Source organism: Marmota monax, unplaced genomic scaffold, assembly GCF_021218885.2.
Source record: "Marmota monax isolate L192 unplaced genomic scaffold, Marmota_monax_Labrador192_F-V1.1 WCK01_AAM20220418_F8-fsc00127, whole genome shotgun sequence".
Classification (NCBI taxonomy): domain Eukaryota; kingdom Metazoa; phylum Chordata; class Mammalia; order Rodentia; family Sciuridae; genus Marmota; species Marmota monax.
The window spans coordinates 3,519,268-3,540,342 of NW_026692894.1; the positions used below are offsets into that span (position 1 = coordinate 3,519,268).

Consider the following 21,075-nt stretch of genomic DNA (forward strand, 5'->3'; position numbering starts at 1 on the left):
CCATCCACTGTAATTCATATCTCTCCTTGTTTATTTTCCCATTCCCCTCACAACCTCTTATATGTAATTTTGTATAACAATGAGGGTCTCCCTCCATTACCATGCAATTTCCCTTTTCTCTCCCTTTCCATCCCACCTCATGTATCTGTTTAATGTTAATCTTTTCTTCCTGCTCTTCCTCCCTGCTCTGTTCTTAGTTGCTCTCATTATATCAAAGAAGACATTTGGTATTTGTTTTTTAGGGATTGGCTAGCTTCACTAAGCATAATCTGCTCTAGTGCCATCCATTTCCCTGCAAATTCTATGATTTTGTCATTTTTTAGTGCTGCGTAATACTCCATGGTGTATAAATGCCACATTTTTTTTATCCATTCATCTATTGAAGGGCATCTGGGTTGGTTCCACAGTCTAGCAATTCCTGAAATAAATTGAAGAGTATTGGTATTAGTTATTCTTTAATGGTCTTGTAGAACTTGCTGTGTATCCAGCCAGTCCTGGGTTTTTCTTGGTTGGTAGGCTTCCAATGGCATCTTCTATTTCATCACTTGATATTGGTCTGTTTAAATTGTGTTATCATCCTGATCCAATTTGGGCAAATAATTTGTCAATGCCTCCAACATTTTCTATTTTATTGGAGTATAAGTTTTCAAAATAATTTCTAATTATCTACTGTATTTCTGTAGTGTCTGTTGTGATATTACCTTTTTTCATCATGTATGTTAGTAATTTGAGTTTTCTCTCTCCTTCTCTTCATTAGCGTATCTAAGGGTCCATCAATTTTATTTATTTTTTTCAAAGAACCAGCTTTTTGTTTTGTCAATTCTTTTAATTGTTTCTTTTGTTTCAATTTCATTGATTTCAGTTCTAATTTTAATTATTTCCTGTCTATTACTGCTTTTGGTGTTGATTTGTTCTTCTTTTTCTAAGGTTTTGAGATATAATGTTAGTCATTTATTTGCTGAATTTTTCTTCTTTTAAGGAATGAACTCCATGCAATGAACTTTCCTCTTAGTACTGCCTTCACAGTGTCCCAGAGATTTTGGTATGTTGTGTCAGTATTCTCATTTACCTCTAAGAATTTTTTAATCTCCTCCTTGATGTCTTTTGCAACTCATTGTTCATTTAGTAATTATTTAGTCTACAGATATTGGAGTAATTTCTATTTTTTATTTTGTCATTGATTTCTTTTTTTATGTTTATTTTTAGGTGTAGATGGACACAACACAATGCCTTTATTTTTGTGTGGTGCTGAGAATCGAACCTGGGTCCTGCTCATGCTAGGCGAGCACTCTACAGCTGAGCCACAATCCCAGCCCTTGTCATTGATTTCTAATTTCATTCCATTATGATCTGATAAAATGCAGGGTAGTATCTCTACTTTTTCATATTTGCTAAGAGTTGCTTTGTGGCATATTATATGGTCTATTTTAGAGAAGGATCCATGTGCTGCTGATGTGTGAGGGGTAAAAAGAATGTGAGGATATAGAGCTAGTAAATCTTAGGAAGTGTGAAAGAGAAATATAATGAAGAGGGTTAGTAGCAGGAGAAAGTATATTCAGTTGTTGAAGGATGAAATATTCTATATATGTCAGTTAAGTCTAAGTTATTGATTGTATTATTGAGTTCTATAGTTTCTTTGTTCAGCTTTTGTTTGGAGGATCTATTCAGTGGTGAGAGAGGTGTTTTAAAGTCACCCAAGATTATTGTGTTGTGGTCAATTTGACTCTTGAACTCGAGAAGAATTTGTTTGATGAACATAGATGCTCCATTGTTTGGGGCATATATATTTATAATTTTGATATCCTGTTGGTGTATGGTTCCCTTGAGCAGTATGAAATGTCCTTCTTTATCCCTTTTGATTAAATTTAGCTTGAAGTCTACTTTATTTGATATAGGATGGAAACCCCTGCTTGCTTCCACAGTTCATGTCCTTCAGTCTGTGTATATCTTCTTTTCCTATCAGATGAGTATCCTGGAGGCAGCATATTGTTGGGTCTTTTTTTTTTTTTAATCCAATCTGCTAGTCTATGTCTTTTGATTGGTGAGTTTAGGCCGTTATCATTCAGGGTTATTATTGAGACATGATTTGTATTCCCAGCCATTTTTGTTTATATTTGTTATCTAACTTGATTTGATTTCTCCTTTGATTAGTTTTTACTTCAGTGTGCTACCTCCCTCTGCTGATTTTCATTGTTGTTTTTCGTTTCCTCCTCATGGAATATTTTGCTGAGGATGTTTTGTAGTGCTAGTTTTCTAGCTGTAAATTCTTTTAACTTTTGTTTATCATGGAAGGTTTTTATTTCATCATCAAATCTAAAGCTTAATTTTGCTGGATACAAGATTCTTGGTTGGCACCTATTTTCTTTCAGAGCTTGATATATATTATTCCAGGATCTTCTAGTTTTCAGGGTCTGGGTTGAAAAATCTGCAGTTATAATAATTGGTTCCCCCATATGTAATCTGATTCCTTTCTCTTGAGGCTTTTAATATTCTCTCTTTAACGTTGAGCATTTTCATTATAATGTGACTTGGTGTGGATCTGTTGTGATTTTGTACATTTGGCATCCTGTAGGCTTTTTGGATTTGCTTTTCTAATTCATTCTTCATGTTTGGAAAGTTTTATGATATTATTTCATTGAAAAGATTGTTCATTCCTTCGGTTTGGAACTCTATGCCTTCTTCTATCCCAATAACTCTTAAATTTGGTCTTTTTATGCTATCCCATATTTCTTGAATATTCTGCTCAAGGTTTCTTACCATTTTCACTGTGTGGTCTACTTTCTTTTCAAGATTATATATTTTGTCTTCATTGTCTGAAATCCTGTCTTTCAAATGGTCTACTCTGTTGGAGATGCTTTCAATTGAACTTTTAATTTGGTTTATTGTTTCTTTCATTTCAAGGATTTCTGTTTTTTTTGTTTTTGTTTTTGTTTTTAGAACTTGTATCTCCCTATTGAAGTAATCTTTTGCTTTCTGTATTTGGTAAGTAGCTCTTTGTCGAATGATCTTTTGCTGCCTGTATTTGCTCTTTTATATCATCCTTTAATTCACGGAACATTTAAATCATGTACATCCTGAACTTCTTCTCTGACATTTCTTCCACTGTGCTGGCCATGGATTCTAATAATGTGGTATCTTGATTTGTTTGGGGCACTTTCTTCCCTTGTCTTTACGTGTTGCTCATGTGTCTTTTCTTCTAGCACTGTGGGTACAAGACATTATCGTTTTTACCCTATAGGCTTATAGTGCTACTGTAGGGTTCCAATACTGCTCCTTTGTGGGGAAGGACAATGTTAACAGATTCCAATGTAAACAATATACCACCTATAAACAATTCATTGCTATTAAGATGTTTACAGTTTGGTCAAAGTGTACAGAAATGTTGAATTTGATTAATATTTATAATATAATTAGTAGGCTTGTAAAAGAGTTTACAGTTTCTGACAGTGGACAATGAACTGGGGGTGAGGCGTAGGATAATATGCTAAGGAGGCAGGATGTGAGGATATAAAGTTAGTATATCTTAGGAAGTGTGAAAGAGAAACATAATGAAAAGGGTTAGTAGCAGGAGAATAAATAGAAAGCAATTTTGGATAGACAAGTGCATGGGATGATAGTAGAACTTAAAACAAACATGCATATGTATTAAGAAAAATAAGGGTTGTTAAAATAGTAAAAATTGAGGGAAAAAAGAAAAAAATGCATATACAACACAACTATAAAATACTATTCAGACATCCCAGTCCTCAAAATTCTAATTCATGCAAAGTACTTGGTTTCATATATGTTGGGGATATGAGAGTGGGAGAATAGAGGGGGAGAAGAAAAAGAGGAAAACAAAATCTCGACTGTTAATTGTTTTGGTTGCAGATCAGTATCCTTCCTGCTTCCCTTCTCATCTAATAGGTGCGGTTGTCTGTTGTTAGCTGGTATCTCCGCCGCCCTCAGAATGGTGAAGGTAACCAGGATGGGAAGGCTGGTCCTGGTACAGGGTACCTGGAAGTGAGGTGTGACACCTGCCAGTTCCTGCAGGGAGACTGCACCTCAAGGGTCTCTTCTTAGGTCCACTGTATGACTTGGGCGCCCAGTCCTACCTCCCTATCTTGCCTGGAGATTTCTCAGTGCCTGGTCTCTCTGTTACTCTCAAACTGTTGCACCCTCTCCTTCTAGGGACCTCTTTTACCAGGGCTCCCATGGGCAGTGCCCTAGTTGCACTGCACACCTATCTCACTGAGAGCAGTTTTGTGTTGGGCAATTACTGTACCCGGTTACCAGCCACTGGGGAGAGTGGGGAGTTGGAAATCGGGTACCTGGCCAGCTGGATTTCCAATCTGGGAGCTGCCCCCACCAAAGATGGCGAGGAAGCTGAGCCAAGATGGAGGCAGGATGCTTCCAGCACTGGGGTGTCAGGTCGGGTGGGGGGAACAGGGCGATGGTGTTGTGCGATGTGTTCAGAGGTGAGTTCTGTGGTGTGCAGTGTTGAGGATTTTGGTTGTCTTCAGATCCTGTGGGATGTCCCCAGGTGCAGACAGACTACCGCGGGTAGGGGACTATGGCAGTAGCTGCCAAGTCACAAGATGGAGGTGACCAAGGGAGCCCCATGTTGGTAGATGGGGGCTCAAGAGGGGAGCGGCGGCTGGAGTTCCTTGGGTGGGTAGCAGCTGAGTGTCCTGCATGGAAGCGGAGCAGCATCTGGAGTTCTACACAGGTGCTGATGCGGTGATCTTGCTAAGGCGCTCCCAGGCAGAAGTTGGGTGACTGGAGTCAGGAGGGAGTCCTGCTGTAACGCTGAGGCCCGGAGCCCTGCTGTGGGCACAGCGCTGGTGATTTCTGCATGAGAGCAGCTGTGGAGGGGTCCTCTATCACTCTCAGAGCAGCAGTATTCCCGCTAGTTGAGACCCAGGTCACAGAGCGACACAGACGCTGCCTCCCTCTGGCCCGCCATCTTGGATATCCCGCTCAGTTTTATCCTGAAGATGCACCAAGTGTGTCCAAGATGTGGCCAAGTGTGCCATGAAGCCATTCCTTGGCTCCTCCTGTGCTCACAAGCCTCAGCTTTCTTCCTTTTTGCCAATTTGCTCATTTCTTTCTTACTCTTGAGCACTCTGTTGCCTTCACCATCTCAACAAGCTCTTCTATGGTTTCTGGTGCCCTTTGTCCTGCCAGCCCCTGCTTCTGTGCTTCTCCCCCCACACCCGTCTGTTTGGTGTATTTTCTGAATACATTTTTCAAAGCTTGTCCCCAAAGCTTCTGTTCTGTCGTCACATGTGTGGACCTCCCAGTTGTTATGAAGGGGCTGTATGGCTGGCTGGAAGCCCTGGTCCATCTTCTTTTTTAAATTATTAAAAGCCTTTCTGTTTGTCAGCTTTCTGTTGAGCCTCAAGTTGTTCTGAAGACTCTTTCCTTTGTCAGTTCTCTCTGACTCCAGAAGAGCGCACGGTCATAGGACTGGTCCTGGCTTCCCATCTTGAGTTTGGTCCAGCAGAAAAGAGGCTTATGACTTCAATGAGGAATCGCACACCAATCCTCTCCTGCCGTTTCCAATTATACTGCCATTTACACCTTCGACAATTGATTTTGCTGCAGTTTTAGGTGCTTGTTGTGCACGAGTCTCAGCTTTCTTCCTTTTTTCTAATTTGCTCATTTATTTCTTCTGTTTTACCAGAGCAACTACTCCTACTTGCTCTGGTAGGGGAGTCGCCTGTGTTTCATTTAAGCACCTTAACCTACTAGTTAGAGCCTATCACAAAGTTTCCCCTTCTTCCATCATTTTAACCTCCTCCTCTCACTGCCAGACAGTGAGACATAAATGACATTTTTATATTCTCACTATAGTGTTCAAGATTGTTTCAAAAGTTAACATGTCGTGTGAAGGAACAAAGCAAAACTGGGCCAGATGGTGAAAGCTTATGAAAAGAAAAATATTTCTACAAACCCGAATTTTCTTTAGTACCACTGGCGTTTCCTGATCCCAAATATGGCTTACTCCTCCATCAGTAATATATGCTTTACAAGCTGTCACCATTTGATTTGTTACCTAAAATAAATTTAGGTGCAAAATAAATATAGGCAAATAATACAGGTTCTGTGTTTTTAAAAGCACAAGCATAAACATATGGTAAACAGTACACTTGAGGAGGGAACAAATCACAAAATAAAATTAAATTAAAAAAAGAAAGAAATACAAGCACCAGATAAAACAAAGGAAACCCAAAGTCACATTAAGTCAATGTCATTGGGGCCATGTATTTCCAAGTGAACTACATTTTCCATTTGTCTACTCCTCCCCAATGATTCCTTTTCTTCAATATGCAAACACCTCTCATATTCCATGAAACAGTGAAGAAAAAAAGAAGAATGGCCATTTAGAGATTAGATCAAGATGTCAGACTGACACATAGAACTTTAGGGAATCCCTAAAAATGACACAATGCACAAGAGATCAGATCTGCAGGAGGGAAGGGAAAACCAAAACCCAGAAACCAGAACCCAGGTCTGTAAAAGGTTACTGTGAAGAGAAATGGGTCTGGGGAAATTCCTAGACCAGCAAGTGTGAAGTCCCCCTCAGTTATGAAATAACACACTGAATTTGGACCAACTTGTACAGGAGACAACAATGTCATTTGCTGAAAAAACAAAGCTATGAGTCTGCACCAGTCTTCGAAAGGTATGGTCATGTCCTGGGTAAATGCTGCAGCCCAGGTGGTCACATCTGAGAAAAACCTACACACACTCACCTCCCAATAGTAAGTCACACCGCCTCATAAAAGACAAACTACAGAGTCACAAATGTAAAGACTGGAGAACAACCAGGAATCATCAAGCAACTGAGGAATGTAAACATGGGAGCAGAGGCATTAAACTCAACAAAGAGAGGAAATGTAGAAAAGAGATATGTAAAATCTCTTAAAATATCTTTTGTTAACTAAATCAACTCATGAAAAAGCTAAAAGAGGATTTTACATCCATGAGAAGAAAACAATAATATGAAAATTGAACTTCTTTTTTCTTAAAACAAAACAAAAAGGCTGGAGTGTAGCTTAATGGTCAAGCACTTGCCTGGCATGTGTGAGGCCCAGGGTTCAATCCCCAGCACAGCAAAAAATAAAAAATAAAAATAATAAATTGACTGATGAACTGACTGGTACCTGGTACAAAGCTGAAGAACAAATGAGTGAGCTGAAAAATCCAAGAACAACAATGGGAAGATTTAAAAAAAAAAATGAAGAGAAAAGGAATTTAGATTCAAAGGGAGAGAATGAATGAAACAGGTGGGTCAGAAATAATCAAAGGCAAAAAAAGAAAAATCTCCCAGGAATGAAAAAACAAAAATTTGGACTGAAAGAAACCAGCAAGTATAGACAAGATAAATGTAAAAAGAACCACATCAGTTTGAAAGTTGAGATGTTCAACAATTAAAAAAAAAAAAATCCAAAGGCTTCCAGCAAATAAAAGTAGTTACTTACAAAGGAAAAAAAATCACATTAGCACCTAACACCTCATCAACGATACCAGATCCTAGACAATGGTGAGCAATGTCTTCAAAGTTCCAAGTGAAAATGATGTTGAACTTAGAATACTAGTCAAACCAGCACTTGAGTGGTGGGAGGAAATAAAACTATCCTAATATGCATAGGAACTGAGAAAATTCACCATTAACACACCCTTTCTGAAAGAAGTACTTGACAATTTCTTTTTAAAAGTAATAATGAATCCAAGAAGGAGGAAGATCTGGAAATCATCAAACAGTGGTGAGAGATGGCTAAAGAAATGAGCAATACTTGGGTTTTGGTTTGAATATGTATTGACTCACAATGTTGAAAAAATATTAACAATAATATGGAATAAAGAATGATCCCAGTGTAAGACATGGACAGCAAGAAACAGGGAGACAAATGGTTGGGAAGAATGAGAAGGTTCTCATCTTATTTAGGACATAGCCAGTGATTAAATTTCTACTTTGCTTTTTAATAATTTTTTTAAATGCTACTTTACACATTTCATTCTGTCTGAATCGTTTATAAGAAATACCATTCATGTGTTTCTTGGGTACTTTTTCAATTTTTAAAAAATAATTAACCACATGTCTTAATAGGAAGACTTTACATAAACCATAGCAATGGTTAGAAGGAGCTAAAGAAATGAGGCTAACTGTGGACATGATCCTTATCTCTTGATCAGAATAAAAAAAATACTGGGAATGAATAAGTTACCAAACAGCTTAATTTATTTATTTAAAAATAGAGTCACTGGGGGATATAGCTCAGTTGGTAGAGTGCTTGCCCCCATGCACAAGGCCCTGGGTTCAATCCCCAGCACCACAGGGGAAAAAAAAAAAAAAACAGAGTCACTGGGATTACAGGTATATGCCACCACACCCAGCAAAAACAACTACATTTAAACAAAATGCCTTGGGGCTGACCTCTGACAAGGAGAAAGATACCCTTGACCCCAACTATTAAGTACAACTGACTCCAGTCATCTCCATCCTTCCCTCATCCACTCCAAGTATTAAAATCCTGAATTCTGAGAGTACCCAAACTTCCCAATTCTCTTTCCTGGCTCAAAGGGAAAGAATAATTTTTTTTTTCACAGGCTCACATGTGTGATTTCTTCCCTTAGAAACTCACCTTGATAAACAATGAGGTCATTCTCTCTGAGGTGTTGTAATACCTTGACACACTGTGAATCATTCTGATGGCATTAATCAAATTTTGTATTCTATGTGCCATGGAAACCTGAAATTGAAACAGAGCAAGTGAATTCCATCACATGTTTATATAATTTAAACAGTAAATATGTTATGCTATTCAGAACTCTAAATATACACCAAATCGTATAACATTTTTACCTCTACGTCAAATTTTACCAAATGCAATATGATATCCCAGACATTGGTCTGAAACAGAAAAAAATAAAAAGGACATTTGTTTTAACAAACGTACCAAGGAAGATGCAAGATATTAAAAGGAAAAACTAGGTGAAGAGAATTCTGTACTTATTTCTGATCAAAAAGGTAGCTAAAAACCCAAGTCAGACTACTACTCCTATTCACGTGTTAGATTCATCTTTCAGAAAACCTATTAAGTGCCATTAGCTTCTGAAGATATCGGGAGTGATCTAAAGATAGGACACCTATGCATGGAGCTCACATTAGAGAAGAGACTCACACAAACAAGTAAAGCAAGAAGAACACGTACAACTAAGACACATACTGTTGTGGTTTGGATGTGAGGTGTCACCCAAAAGCTCATGTGTGAGACATTGTAAGACTATTCAGAAGTGAAATGAATGGGTTTTGAAAGTCTTAACTCAATCACTGAGTTAATCATCAGATGGGATTAACAGAGTAATGATTGAAGACATGTAGGGTGTAGCTGGAGGAGGTGGACATTGGGGATGTGGCTTTGTGATTTGTATTTGGCAAATGGAATCTCTCTCTGCTTACTGACCATCATGTGAGCTACTTCTCTTCACCACACCCTTCCACCATGATGTTTAGCTTCACTTTGTGCCCCAAGGAATGGAGCCTGCTGTCTATGGACTGAGACCTCTGAAACCGCGAGCCCCCAAATAAACTTTTCCTCCTCTACAATTGCTCTGTTCAGGTCCTTTAGTCACAGCAGTGAAAAAGCTGACTGAAACAATATTGGTTGCTTACGTGTACCAGGCACTAACCTAGGAGTTTCATGTATCATCATAATTTATGCTGACAGGACCCTTTAAGATAGGTTTGATTTCATCCAACCTATAACTTTACTGATTATGTGTCTTCTTTTAAGAAATGTCTAGTCAGGTCTTTCGACCATTTTTGATCAGATTATTTGGGATTTTTTACAGTTGAGTTCCTTATATAATCTGAGTATAAATCTCTTGTTGGATGTATAGTTTGCAAATGTTGTCTCCCATTCTGCAGGTTGTCTCTTCTTTAGAATGATTACTTCTTTTGTTATGCAGAAATTTCTTAGTTTAATATAATCCATTTGTCTTTTTTTGCTTTTGTTGCCTGTTCTTTTGAAGGATTTTTTGTTTCTTGGTACAAGGGATTGAATCCAGGGACATCCAACCACTGAGCCTCATCCCCAGCATTTTTTTTTTTTTTTTTTTTGAGGCAGGGTCTCACTAAGTTGCTTAGGGCCTTGCCAAGTTGCTGGAGCTGGCTTTGAACTTGTGATCTTCCTGCTCTCCACCTCCCAAACCCCTCAGCTCTTTTTGAGTTCTTATCCAAAAACATTTTTGCCCAGATCAATGTCCTAAAAGGTTTCCCCCTGTGTTTTCTTCCAGTAGTTTTATACTGATATCTTTACCATTTGTGCCAGAGAAAGAAAGAAAAGCACCAACATGGGGAGTCTAACTCCCACTTAAAACTAAGCCACCAATCAGCTACACTCACTATGTTAAGATGAACATAAAGAAATATGGAGAGAAAGACAAACATAACTTATATATCCCAATCCTGCCACTAAGGGGAGAAGAACAAACTCCCTTAAGAATTTGTAGCACAAGCTGGTACTCAACTGCAGTCTGAGATCACAGCCACGGTACAAAAACCAAAATTAAAAAAAAAAAATTTAAAACTCCCCTCCAGAAGAGAACTAGTAATTTAAGATGGTATCCAGTCATACCCATAATGATTCATAAAACTCAGCTGACAATGAAGTATGTCCTGAGTTCAGAGGTATTAAAGTGTAAAAAATAAAAGTGTCGTAGAAGCTATGTAATAAAGTATAATTATTATTTTCATTTTTCAATTGAGAAAATAGAGAGGTGGGAAGTTAAAAAAGCTTGCCCAAGGTCCCACAGCTATGAGTTATATAGCTCAGATTTTGAGACCCTGCTTATAGCCAGGGTGCAAATCACTAGGGCAGCACAGAAAAGATCGAAGGCATTCCTGGAGCTTGCCTTTTAATTGAGGGGACAAGATAACTATATATAAAGATTTTTAACATTTTAAAAATGCTGACAAATAAATGAAATGCGGAAGAACAATTACTGATTAGTATATTATATGTCCTAAGTGGAAATGTAACCACAAATAATTAAATCAATTTTATGAAGCTTATGGAAATCAACATCATTGCTTTATACTGAACCTTGCATGTCATAATCCATATTATGGATCACAGGTCCAAAATATCCAATTAAAATTATGCCTAGGAGTCCCTTCCACCTGAGCTAAATCAAACTCCAATGAAGAGAGCTCAGGGATGGCATCAAATGGGTCCCTCAGGAATTGCCTTTCATCCAAGTTTTAAATATCTTTTACTTATTTATTTATTTATTTTTGGTACTGGGGATTGAACCCAGGGGCACCTCACCACTGAGCCATATCCCAGCCCTTTTTATGTTTTGAAACAGAGTCTAGCTAAGTTGTTTAGGGCCTCACTAAATTGCTGAGGCTAGCATTGAACTCATGATCCTCTTGCCTCAGCCTCCTGAGCTACTAGGATTACAAGAAACACTGGGATTATAAGCATGCACCACCACTCCCAGATAAATATCATTATTTATAATCACTCCCTGAATGCAAAGTTCTTCCTATTAAGATACAGTGTTCAGATATTGTTATGTGAAACATATTACAGTAGATATGCCCAAAGCATAATACCAGGACAATAAAAATTAAGCAAACTTCCAGAAACGAAAGCATGAATCCTTTGCACTTTTTCTACCTAAATCACAATTATAAGATAAAAAGCAATTGATGGTTGCTTTTAATGACAGTAAAGAAAATGAATGGGAAAAAGTAATTTTGAAACGATAGCAGTAGTAGGTGTGTGAGTGGGAAGAAATCATATGACTCACTACTGTTAACACTGCTGTCATTTCAAAAGGTAAGGCCTGAAATCTTCCTAGCTCAGAAACAGTAAAAAGCTCAACAACCACCAAATAATAATAATAAGACACTTCCATGACAATAACAGCTGAACAAAGTTTAAATTACTAGGATGAACTAAATGATTTTAAAATTATATAAATTTAAACAAGTCCTTTGAATTAAGAAGTTGAAATCAGTATATCTCAAAATTCAGAGCTCTTGACAATAATAAGAAGCATTGTATCTGTCTTCCAAGTTTATTTTTTATAATGAAAAGCCCTGAATACAAAAAGAAGTACAGGGAATAGCATAATGACCACCTATAACCATCATTCGATTTAACATATGCTTCAATTTTACTCACTACATCTATTATTTTTTATATCAAGGGCTATTTGTAGGTATTCATGGAGAAAGCTTCAGGTATATGTGTATTTAAACTCAAATGCTTGCAACAAGTAATAACTCTAACTTTTCTTTTACTTTTTTTTTTTTTTTTTGATAGTCTTCCTTTTGCTCGGGTTGTAGAGTTAGAGAATAGAGTCTTTGGGCTGCTGACTGAATTGCAGCCACAGCCCTATTTCTCTAACACTATATAATCTGGTTTCCTTTACTCCTGGTCTTATACACAGAAACATCCAAAAGCTCACATCAGTGTTTTTATATGAAACAAAATTTTAAAAGCTTCCCAACAGAACTCCAGTTGCTAGTACTAGGGGTAGAAATCAACAGAGAGTGAAGTTTAAGAAAGTCATAATTTTTTGCAAATAACAACACTAATAATGTAGTTTTGAATTAAGTTCATCATCTCTTTATGACATCAGTTAACAGACTCTGCCTCTGAAGTGTCTTCCTGTTCTCCCTCTTGGAGCCCCTGGATAGATAATGAATTTCCACAAAGAAGGAAGAACTACACCTTCCCAGGACTCTCAACCCACTTTCTTCTCTCCTGTGCCACATAAACTTCTCATTTTCTGATGCCCTCTTAGGACGTGAACCTCTCTCTTTGCCAATTCTATGTGAAATCAGCCATTTACCCAAGGCTGGCCAACCAAGCCAGGTGACCAGGACTGCCACCTCAGTAGAAGATCTACCCATCTCTTCAGAAATCAGAATGGAGAATGCTGAACACAGAAATCAGACACTAATATAAATTACTTAGAAAGCATTTTAACTTAGAGAATACCTTGAAGGCAGCGGCATAGTGACAAGGGAAAAAAAATTCAGCCCAAAATGCCAGCGAAAACAGCCTCAAATTTGGTTCCATCAATTTAGAGATACTCAAATTAAATCTCTTAATCTTTGAAACAAGGATTGTTGTGTATACAGAATGGAAACATATTTGAAGCACATATCACAATGCCTGGAACAAAAGGTTGGGGGTTCTCTAGCCCATGAGCATCTTTAAAAATACAACTGTCTGAACTTCCCTCCTGCCTAGAAGTGATTCACAAGAGGTGACACCATTCAAGATTGGAAAACACCACACTACATTCTCAACAAATACTAGTTTCTACGATTTCCCATTTTTTTAAATTTACTTTTTAGCTGTAGTTGGACACAATACCTTTATTTTATTTTTTTGTTTTTTATGTGGTGCTGAGGATCAAACCCAGGGCCTCATACATGCTAGGCACACACTCTACCGCTGAGCCACAACCCTAGCCCCAATTTCCCATTTTTAAATATATTTTTTTAGTTGTAGATGAACATAATACCTTTATTTATTTATTTATTTATGTGGGGCTGAGGATCAAACCCAGTGCCTCAGATGTTTTAGGCAAGCACTCTGCCACTGAGCCAAAAACCCCAGCCCTGATTTCCCATTTATATCTAAAGAAGACATAGAGGTTTTCTATAATTTTCATATTACATGTGAAATATTAAGAAGCTGGGCACAGTAGTGCATGCCTATAATCCCAGCAGCTCGGGAGGCTGAGGCAGGAGGATCCCAAGTTCAAAGCCAGTTTCAGCAACTTAGCAAGACACTTAGCAACTCAGCAAGACCCTGTCTCTACTAAAATATAAAGAAACAGGGGCTGGGGTCATGGCTCAGTGGTAGAACTCTTGACTAACATATGTGAGGCACAGGGTTCAATTCTCAGCACCTTATGTAAATAAATAAAGATCCACTTGACAACTAAAAATATATTTTAAAATATATATATATATATATATATATATATATATATATATATGGCTGGGGATGTGGCTCAGTGGTTAAACACCCTTAAGTTCAATCCCAATACTCACCCACAAAAAAGAAATATTAAGAAATGCCAGATAACTTATAAATTAAAAATTAATAGTCATACACCTATAATTCCAGTGGCTTGGGAGGCTGAGGCAGGAGAATTCCAAGTCCAAAGCCAGCCTCAACAACTTAGTGAGGTCCTAAACAACTCAGCAAGACCCTGTCTCTAAATAAAATATAAAAAAGAGCTGGGGATGTGGTTCAGTGGTTAAGCATCTGTGGGTTCAATCCTGAGTACAAATAATAATAATAATAATAGTAACTTTTGAAAATAGCAGTGCTAATATGTTCTTCAAGGGAACTCTATAGAAATATAATGGGGAAAGTGGACTAGAAACAGAAGATGGGCCTGTCTTGCATCACTGATGGGCTGAGTGCTTCGGGCAAAGTCCCCATCCATGATGAGCTTGGGTTTGCTACTCAGTGCCTTCCATGGTACCCAACCTCCAAGAATGCCCCAGTGAGGCTCCCCTCATGGTATTCTGACTCTTGTATACTCCCTGCCCTCAAGTGTGGACCAGACTTACTGACTTGCTCCTAACCCACAGAGCACAACAGAAATAGTGAGATGTCACTTTCACATTTAGGTCACAAAAAGATGGTAGCTTCCCATGTCTTGCTCACTCTGGAATCACCTTCCCTGGGGGAAACAAGCTGCACCTTGAATAAGAACTAACCACCTGAATAAGAACTCAGATCTGTCAACCATGTGAGTAAGCTTAGGTATGGACCCTCCCCAGTAGGCCTCCCCAAATGAGGAGACCCCAGCCCCAGTTAACAGCCTGCCTGAAACTTCATGAGAGACCCTGAAGCAGAGGCACTCAGTTACGCCGTGCCTGGATTCCTGGTCCACAGAAACTGTGACATAATGAATGCTCACTGCTTAAAGCCACTCTCTCCTGGGGAATTTGCTATGCAGCATTGGATAAGTAATATATTCATCTTGCTTAACTGACTAGTGAAGTCATACTTACAATAATGCTGAATACTTAAATGTGGGTTAAAATATTAAATAGAATTTATAATTCATTCTAAATATAGACTAGGAAAATATAACTTTTAAATAACCTTTTGTCAGTGTGTGCTTTTCCCAATACATACACATTGAAGGTGTTTTAAAGTGCATTAATTATACAGGTTAATTTTTAAACTCCACTTTTAAAAGTATACTTACCAGGTCATAGTTATAGAGAGGTTGACATACTTTTTCCAGAGTATACAAATATCTAACATTATCTTTTGATTCATTTGCTGTATCTGTGATTCTTGCATCCAAATCACGCCAATTCTAAGAAGAAAAAATATGTAAGAATTCCATTAAAAATCCAAATATATCAGTAGGCTACTACAGTTTATTTTAAAAATTTACTCAGTCTTCCTAATCAAACATATACTCACATAGTAGATATTTAAGTTTGATTAATATAGCTTTTCCTTATAGTATCTATGTTATTATAAATTCTTAAGTGATTTACTAAACCTGAAGCCATATGCTTTGTAATTAATACCCTGTCTGTAAGCTTCAACTGGACCTACTTCTACTAAAAAGACTTTCCAGGTTTGTTATTTGTGACATTATATGGCTGTGGATCTTCTCAGAATGAGTCATATTATTAGCAGAACATTATTCTAAGAAATATTATTTATTAGCAAAGAGAACTCAATCTGAAATCAACATATTCAAGGATTATGAAATAACTTCTGCTTAGTCAACTCTAAACACAAAAAAAAAGTTCTGAGAAGAAATCTGCTATGGTTTGAATGTGGTAGATTCCCACCAAAACTCATGTTGAAGCTTCATTCTCCAATGTAATGGTATTGAGGTGGTGGGGCCTTTAAAAAAGGTGATTAGGTCTTTAAGATGCATTAATGTTGTCTGTAGGACATTCTAGCTCTCATGAGACTATAGTAGTACTTGCAAGATCAGATTGTTGTAAGTGAGCCTGGCACCTCCCCTGAATCCTTCTTCACAAGGGCTGCTTATCACTCTCACACATGCTCCTGCCTTGACGCCACCTACCATAATATGACCCAGCCAGAAAGGCCTTTAGTAGAGACCAATAGATGTGGTTGCCTGATCTTGGACTTACAACCTCCCAAACTGTGAACTAAATAAAACTCTTTCCTTTTAAATCACCCAATATCAGGTATTCTGTTATAGCAATACTAAACACTCTAAGACAAAATCTCTCTTCCTGTAATCTCTACTTGCATGATGTAATTCTGCATAATATACAGCATGAGCCTAGAGATATACAGCATGAGCCTAGAGATATACAGCATGAGCCTAGAGATATACAGCATGAGCCTAGAGATATACAGCATGAGCCTAGAGATGGTGCTCCAAAAAAGGGGAGGGGAATAGGTATGGAACCAACCTACCTATTCCACAGAGAATAGGTAAGGACATAGGAACCAACCTGAAAGACTTCCCAATGGCCACAGCTGGAGCAACTTGAACAATAAAATAAATAATGATAGTATTAGATGATAACCTAAACATAAAATAAATATCCTTTGGCACTGAAGTTTGAACCCAGGGCCTTGCATATGGTACACAAGTGTTCTACTACTGAGTTACATCCCTACCCCTTTTTTAAATTTTATTTTGAGACAGGGCCTCACTAAGTTGCCCAGACTGGCCTCAAATTTGCAACTTTCCTGTCTCAGCCTCCTGAGTAGTTGGGATTACAGGTGTGCACCATCATACCCAGCCATTATACTATATTAATATAAATAAATTATCAAATAAGTAACTTAAAGGAAAAACAACTTTTTCTTGCATAAAAATTCTGATCAATCAATGTGGATAGAATGAAGGAACTGGAAAGTCACCAAGAGCATACCACAGTAATAATTACTGCAGGCAAGATTTACCCAGGCAAGATATTTATATAACTTTAAGTTATTTCCGCCCCAAATAATAGATGTTAGATGTATTGTACAGAAACATGTCAGACCCCACCTTAACCAAATGTCAAGGTTAAATCACCAGCAATAAGACACATGGTGTAATGGTTAATTTGAATTGTCAATTTGACTGGATTAAGAGATGCCAAGGATTGGGCTGGGGTTGTGGCTCCCAGCATGAGTGAGGCACTGGGTTCAGTCCTCAGCACCACGTAAAGTAAAATAAAGACATTGTGTCACCTGTAACTATAAAATAATTATTTTTTTTAAAAAAGAGATGCCAAGGATTAAGAGGAATATGGATGCATTGGTGAGGGTGTGTCTAGGAAAGACTGGCATGTGGGATAGCCAACTGAAATGGAGACCTCCCCTAAGTGTGGGCAGCATCGATCAACAGGATGATGACTTGGATGGAATAAAAGTTGGAAGAACAAGAAGCAGCAGCAGCAGATGCAAGTCCATTCTTCTTGACCAGGTTCTTGATTGCTGCTGGGATCCTCCGAGGATATCAGACTCTCACTTCTTCACTCTTCCAAAGTGGACTCTGCCAGTGATTCTCCAGAAGCCTTTGGTCTTGGACTAGGGTAGCACAATTGATACTTCTTGGGGCTTCAGACTCTTGGGCTGCGCAGCTACTGCTTCTTCCAGCTCTGGAGCCTGCAGACGGCCATTGTGGACTATCCAGCTCTGGTCGTGTAAGCCAACCTAATAACTCCCCCTTTTATAATTATATTTCCTGTTGATTCTGTTCCTATAGAGAACCCTAATACACATGGATATCATGGACTCTCAATTTGACACACTGAGAAGGGCACATCACCTCTAACTTACCCAGGCTGGCCTTGAATTTAACTCAGCCTCCCAAATAGTTGGGATGACAAGCATACACCACCATAACCAGCAAAAAAGGAAAGTTTTTAACTGATAATAAATATTGAAGAAGTTGTGGATCTACCCTGGGGAAATATTTGCATATGTATATACAAAACATTTAATTGTGGCAATGTTTATGTACACATAGAAAAGGAATCATTTTCCTATATAAGTTAAATGTAGAGTTGCCATTTGACCAAGAAATTCTATTTCTAGGTATATATTCAGGAGAAATGACAAAATATGTCCACCCAAAAGGTTGTACATGAATGTTCAGAGGCATTATTCATAACAGCCAAAAAGTGGAAACAACTCAAATGTCCATAAACTGATAAACAAAATGTAGTACTATCTATACTATGTAATACTATCCATCCAGTCATAAAAATAAATGAAACACTGATACATTCTACAACATGGATTACTCTTGAGTAACACTAAGTGAAGAATCCAGTAACAAAAGGCCATGTATTATATGACTACTGAAATGTAGAGCCACAAAATAGATTAGAAGTCATTTGGGGCTGGGAGCAGAAGGTTAGAGATGGGGAGGTGACAGGTGAAGGGTGTGGAGTTTCTTTTTAAGGTGATACAAATGTATTAAAATTGGGGCTGGGGTTGTGGCTCAGTGGTAGAGCGCTTGCCTAGCATGTGTGAGGCCCTGAGTTTGATTCTCAGCACCACATATAAATAAAAATAAAGGTCCATTGACAACTAAAAATATATTTTAAAAAAATATTAAAATTTATTGTGGTTACACAACTCTGTAAATATATTAAAAATCACCAAATTGTACACATCAAATGATGAATGTATGTGAAGTATATCATAAAGCTGCTGCAAAAATGAAGAGGGAAGAAGGGATGGGGAAAGAGGAAGGAAAACTTGTTCACTAAAAAATGATCAGATACATGACCATTTTGGAAAAATTATATAGCTGGATCTAATGGCATACATTTCCAAGATTTACTACTGGGGTGTAGAGAGGTGGTAATTAGAAATTGATACAGTGTGATATTTACTAATTAAATAATATGGTATGACAATTTAAACATTAGAAATGATGTAATTAATTTTCACAGTACTGGGGATTGAACCCAGGAGTGCTTAACCACTTAGCTCTTCCCGCAGCTCTTTTTATTTTTAAGACCACTATACCCAGCTCTAAAACAATTTTTAAAAAAGAAAAGTGATCATTTCTTTTCTGGCAATCACTCTATAGGTAGCTCTTTCAAAACTGGTGCACAAAATATTGAGAAATGTGTCTTCATTTCCTCTGATGGAAATGATTGTGGCACATGAGAAAGCTTCACTCAAAGCTTAACACTTCTAAATATCTGGTACATTATGTTAAGTAGCATTGATCTGGGAGAGGAATGGAAGAGCATGGAGAGAGGATAGGAAGAAGGCCAATAAGCCCGGAGAAATCAATCCTGGTTTTTCTAGCATAGTAGGGTTAACTACTGATTAAAACAATCTATGTTGTACTTCAAAATGAGTAGAAAATTCTCAACACATAAAAACGATTAATGTTGGAAGTCATGGAAATGTTTGTTACCGACTTATTACACATTGCATACATGTATTGCATAATAATGTACCCCATAAAAATATATAAATGTTACGTCTTGATTTAATTTTTTTTAAAAAGAAGCAGTTCAATAAAGGTAATTTTTGGTTCAGTTGTTCTGAATTATACCAAAATGTAAACTAAAAGGCCTTTTACCTTTAACAGTTTGGAGTGCGCAACGTTCAGCACATTTATGACAGCCTTACAACTTGACCCTTTAATCTGCTCAATGATATAGTTGAACTTGGCTGACATCCGTTTCCAGTGTTCCAACTCGGAGAGTGGACCTGAGTCGTCAGCTTCTTTTCTCATCTGCTCGCTCTCAATAAGCACCTGCAATTTAAATATGTATACACATATATATGGAATATAGAAAGGATATATTCTTCTTGGTTAAAATCTCACTGCATCTTTTGAAAAAACCAAAAAGTATAAATAATAGTAACACTGAATAATGTTTAAAAACTTAGCAAGCATGGGGCTGGGGTTGTGGCTCAGCAGTAGGGTGCTTGCCTAGCACATGCTAGGTGCTGGGTTCTATCCTCAGCATCACAAAAAATTTAAAAAAATAAAATAAAGGTATTGTGTCCAACTAAAACTAAAAAAAAAATAACAATAAAGGTATTGTGTCCAACTAAAACTAAAAAAAAATAACAAAAAAAAAAACTTAGCAGAGAGGAGAAAGGAACTTTTTGAACATGATAAGTAGTATCTATTGAAAACGCCAGCAAACATCACAAACATCATAAAGGTGAAACTGTGAACATCATCACTTTAAAACCAAGGGCAGGGAAAGTTTGCCACTATCACCACCCACTTCCATTCCACCTGGTAAAGGAAGTGCCAGAAAAAGATAGGTAAACAAAAGGCATTACTGATTGGAAATTTTTTAAAAGGGCATAATCACAGATCATATGGTTGGCTATATCTTTAAAATGTTAAGAATATTAAATATAAATCTTAATAATTATTTAAAGTGAAATATTCAGTAGGGTTGTTGGACCTCTACATAAAAACCAGTAGCACTTTTTCACAAGCCATATAGCCATCTGAAATGTAATTTCTAAAAAGATATCATCTATAACAGCAAATAATTGCAATGATAATTTTTTTTTAGAAATATCTAACAAAAAATATGTAAGACCTTTCTGGGACAGTAAGAACACTACATTTAGAACATAAGAGAAGACTTAAATAAGTGAGAGACATGTTTACGGGTGGAAAAATTCAATAATATAAAGAAGCCAGTTTTCTCTAAAGGAATATATACATTCAATGAAATTCCAATCAAAATCTCAAGAGTTGTTCTTGGTACTTGATAACCCAATCTTCAGATTTGGAAGAACAATTTGCAGATATAATCAATGCAATTTTGAATTTAAAAAAAAAGCAAAGAAACTTGACATACAAAGTGTTGATTTCTAAAAGCTCCAGAAATTAAAGCAGCATGGTATGAGTCTACAAAACAAATAAATAGACCAGTGGGGCAGACAGAAGAGCAAAAACTTGATATAGAATGAAACTAACCAAGTTATATTGTTATATTGTGTATATGTACACATATATAATAACAGATTCCACCACATGTATAATTATAATGTACCAATAAAAATTTAAAAATAAAACAATATAGACAGAGGTGATATTACA

General features: G+C 37.2%; 1 protein-coding gene across 1 annotated transcript in view; it reads right to left on the minus strand.

Annotated features, from left to right (window-relative positions):
- Dnah8 (dynein axonemal heavy chain 8) overlaps positions 1–21,075 on the minus strand; it is a 295,657-nt gene that overhangs the window by 256,231 nt on the left and 18,351 nt on the right. The window contains exons 7-10 of the mRNA XM_046450645.2: positions 19,582–19,758; positions 15,247–15,360; positions 8,631–8,738; positions 5,936–6,037 (exon numbers count right to left, since the gene is read on the minus strand). Coding sequence (XP_046306601.2) covers positions 5,936–6,037; positions 8,631–8,738; positions 15,247–15,360; positions 19,582–19,758 — 501 coding nt within the window. The remainder of the gene's footprint in view (positions 1–5,935; positions 6,038–8,630; positions 8,739–15,246; positions 15,361–19,581; positions 19,759–21,075) is intronic.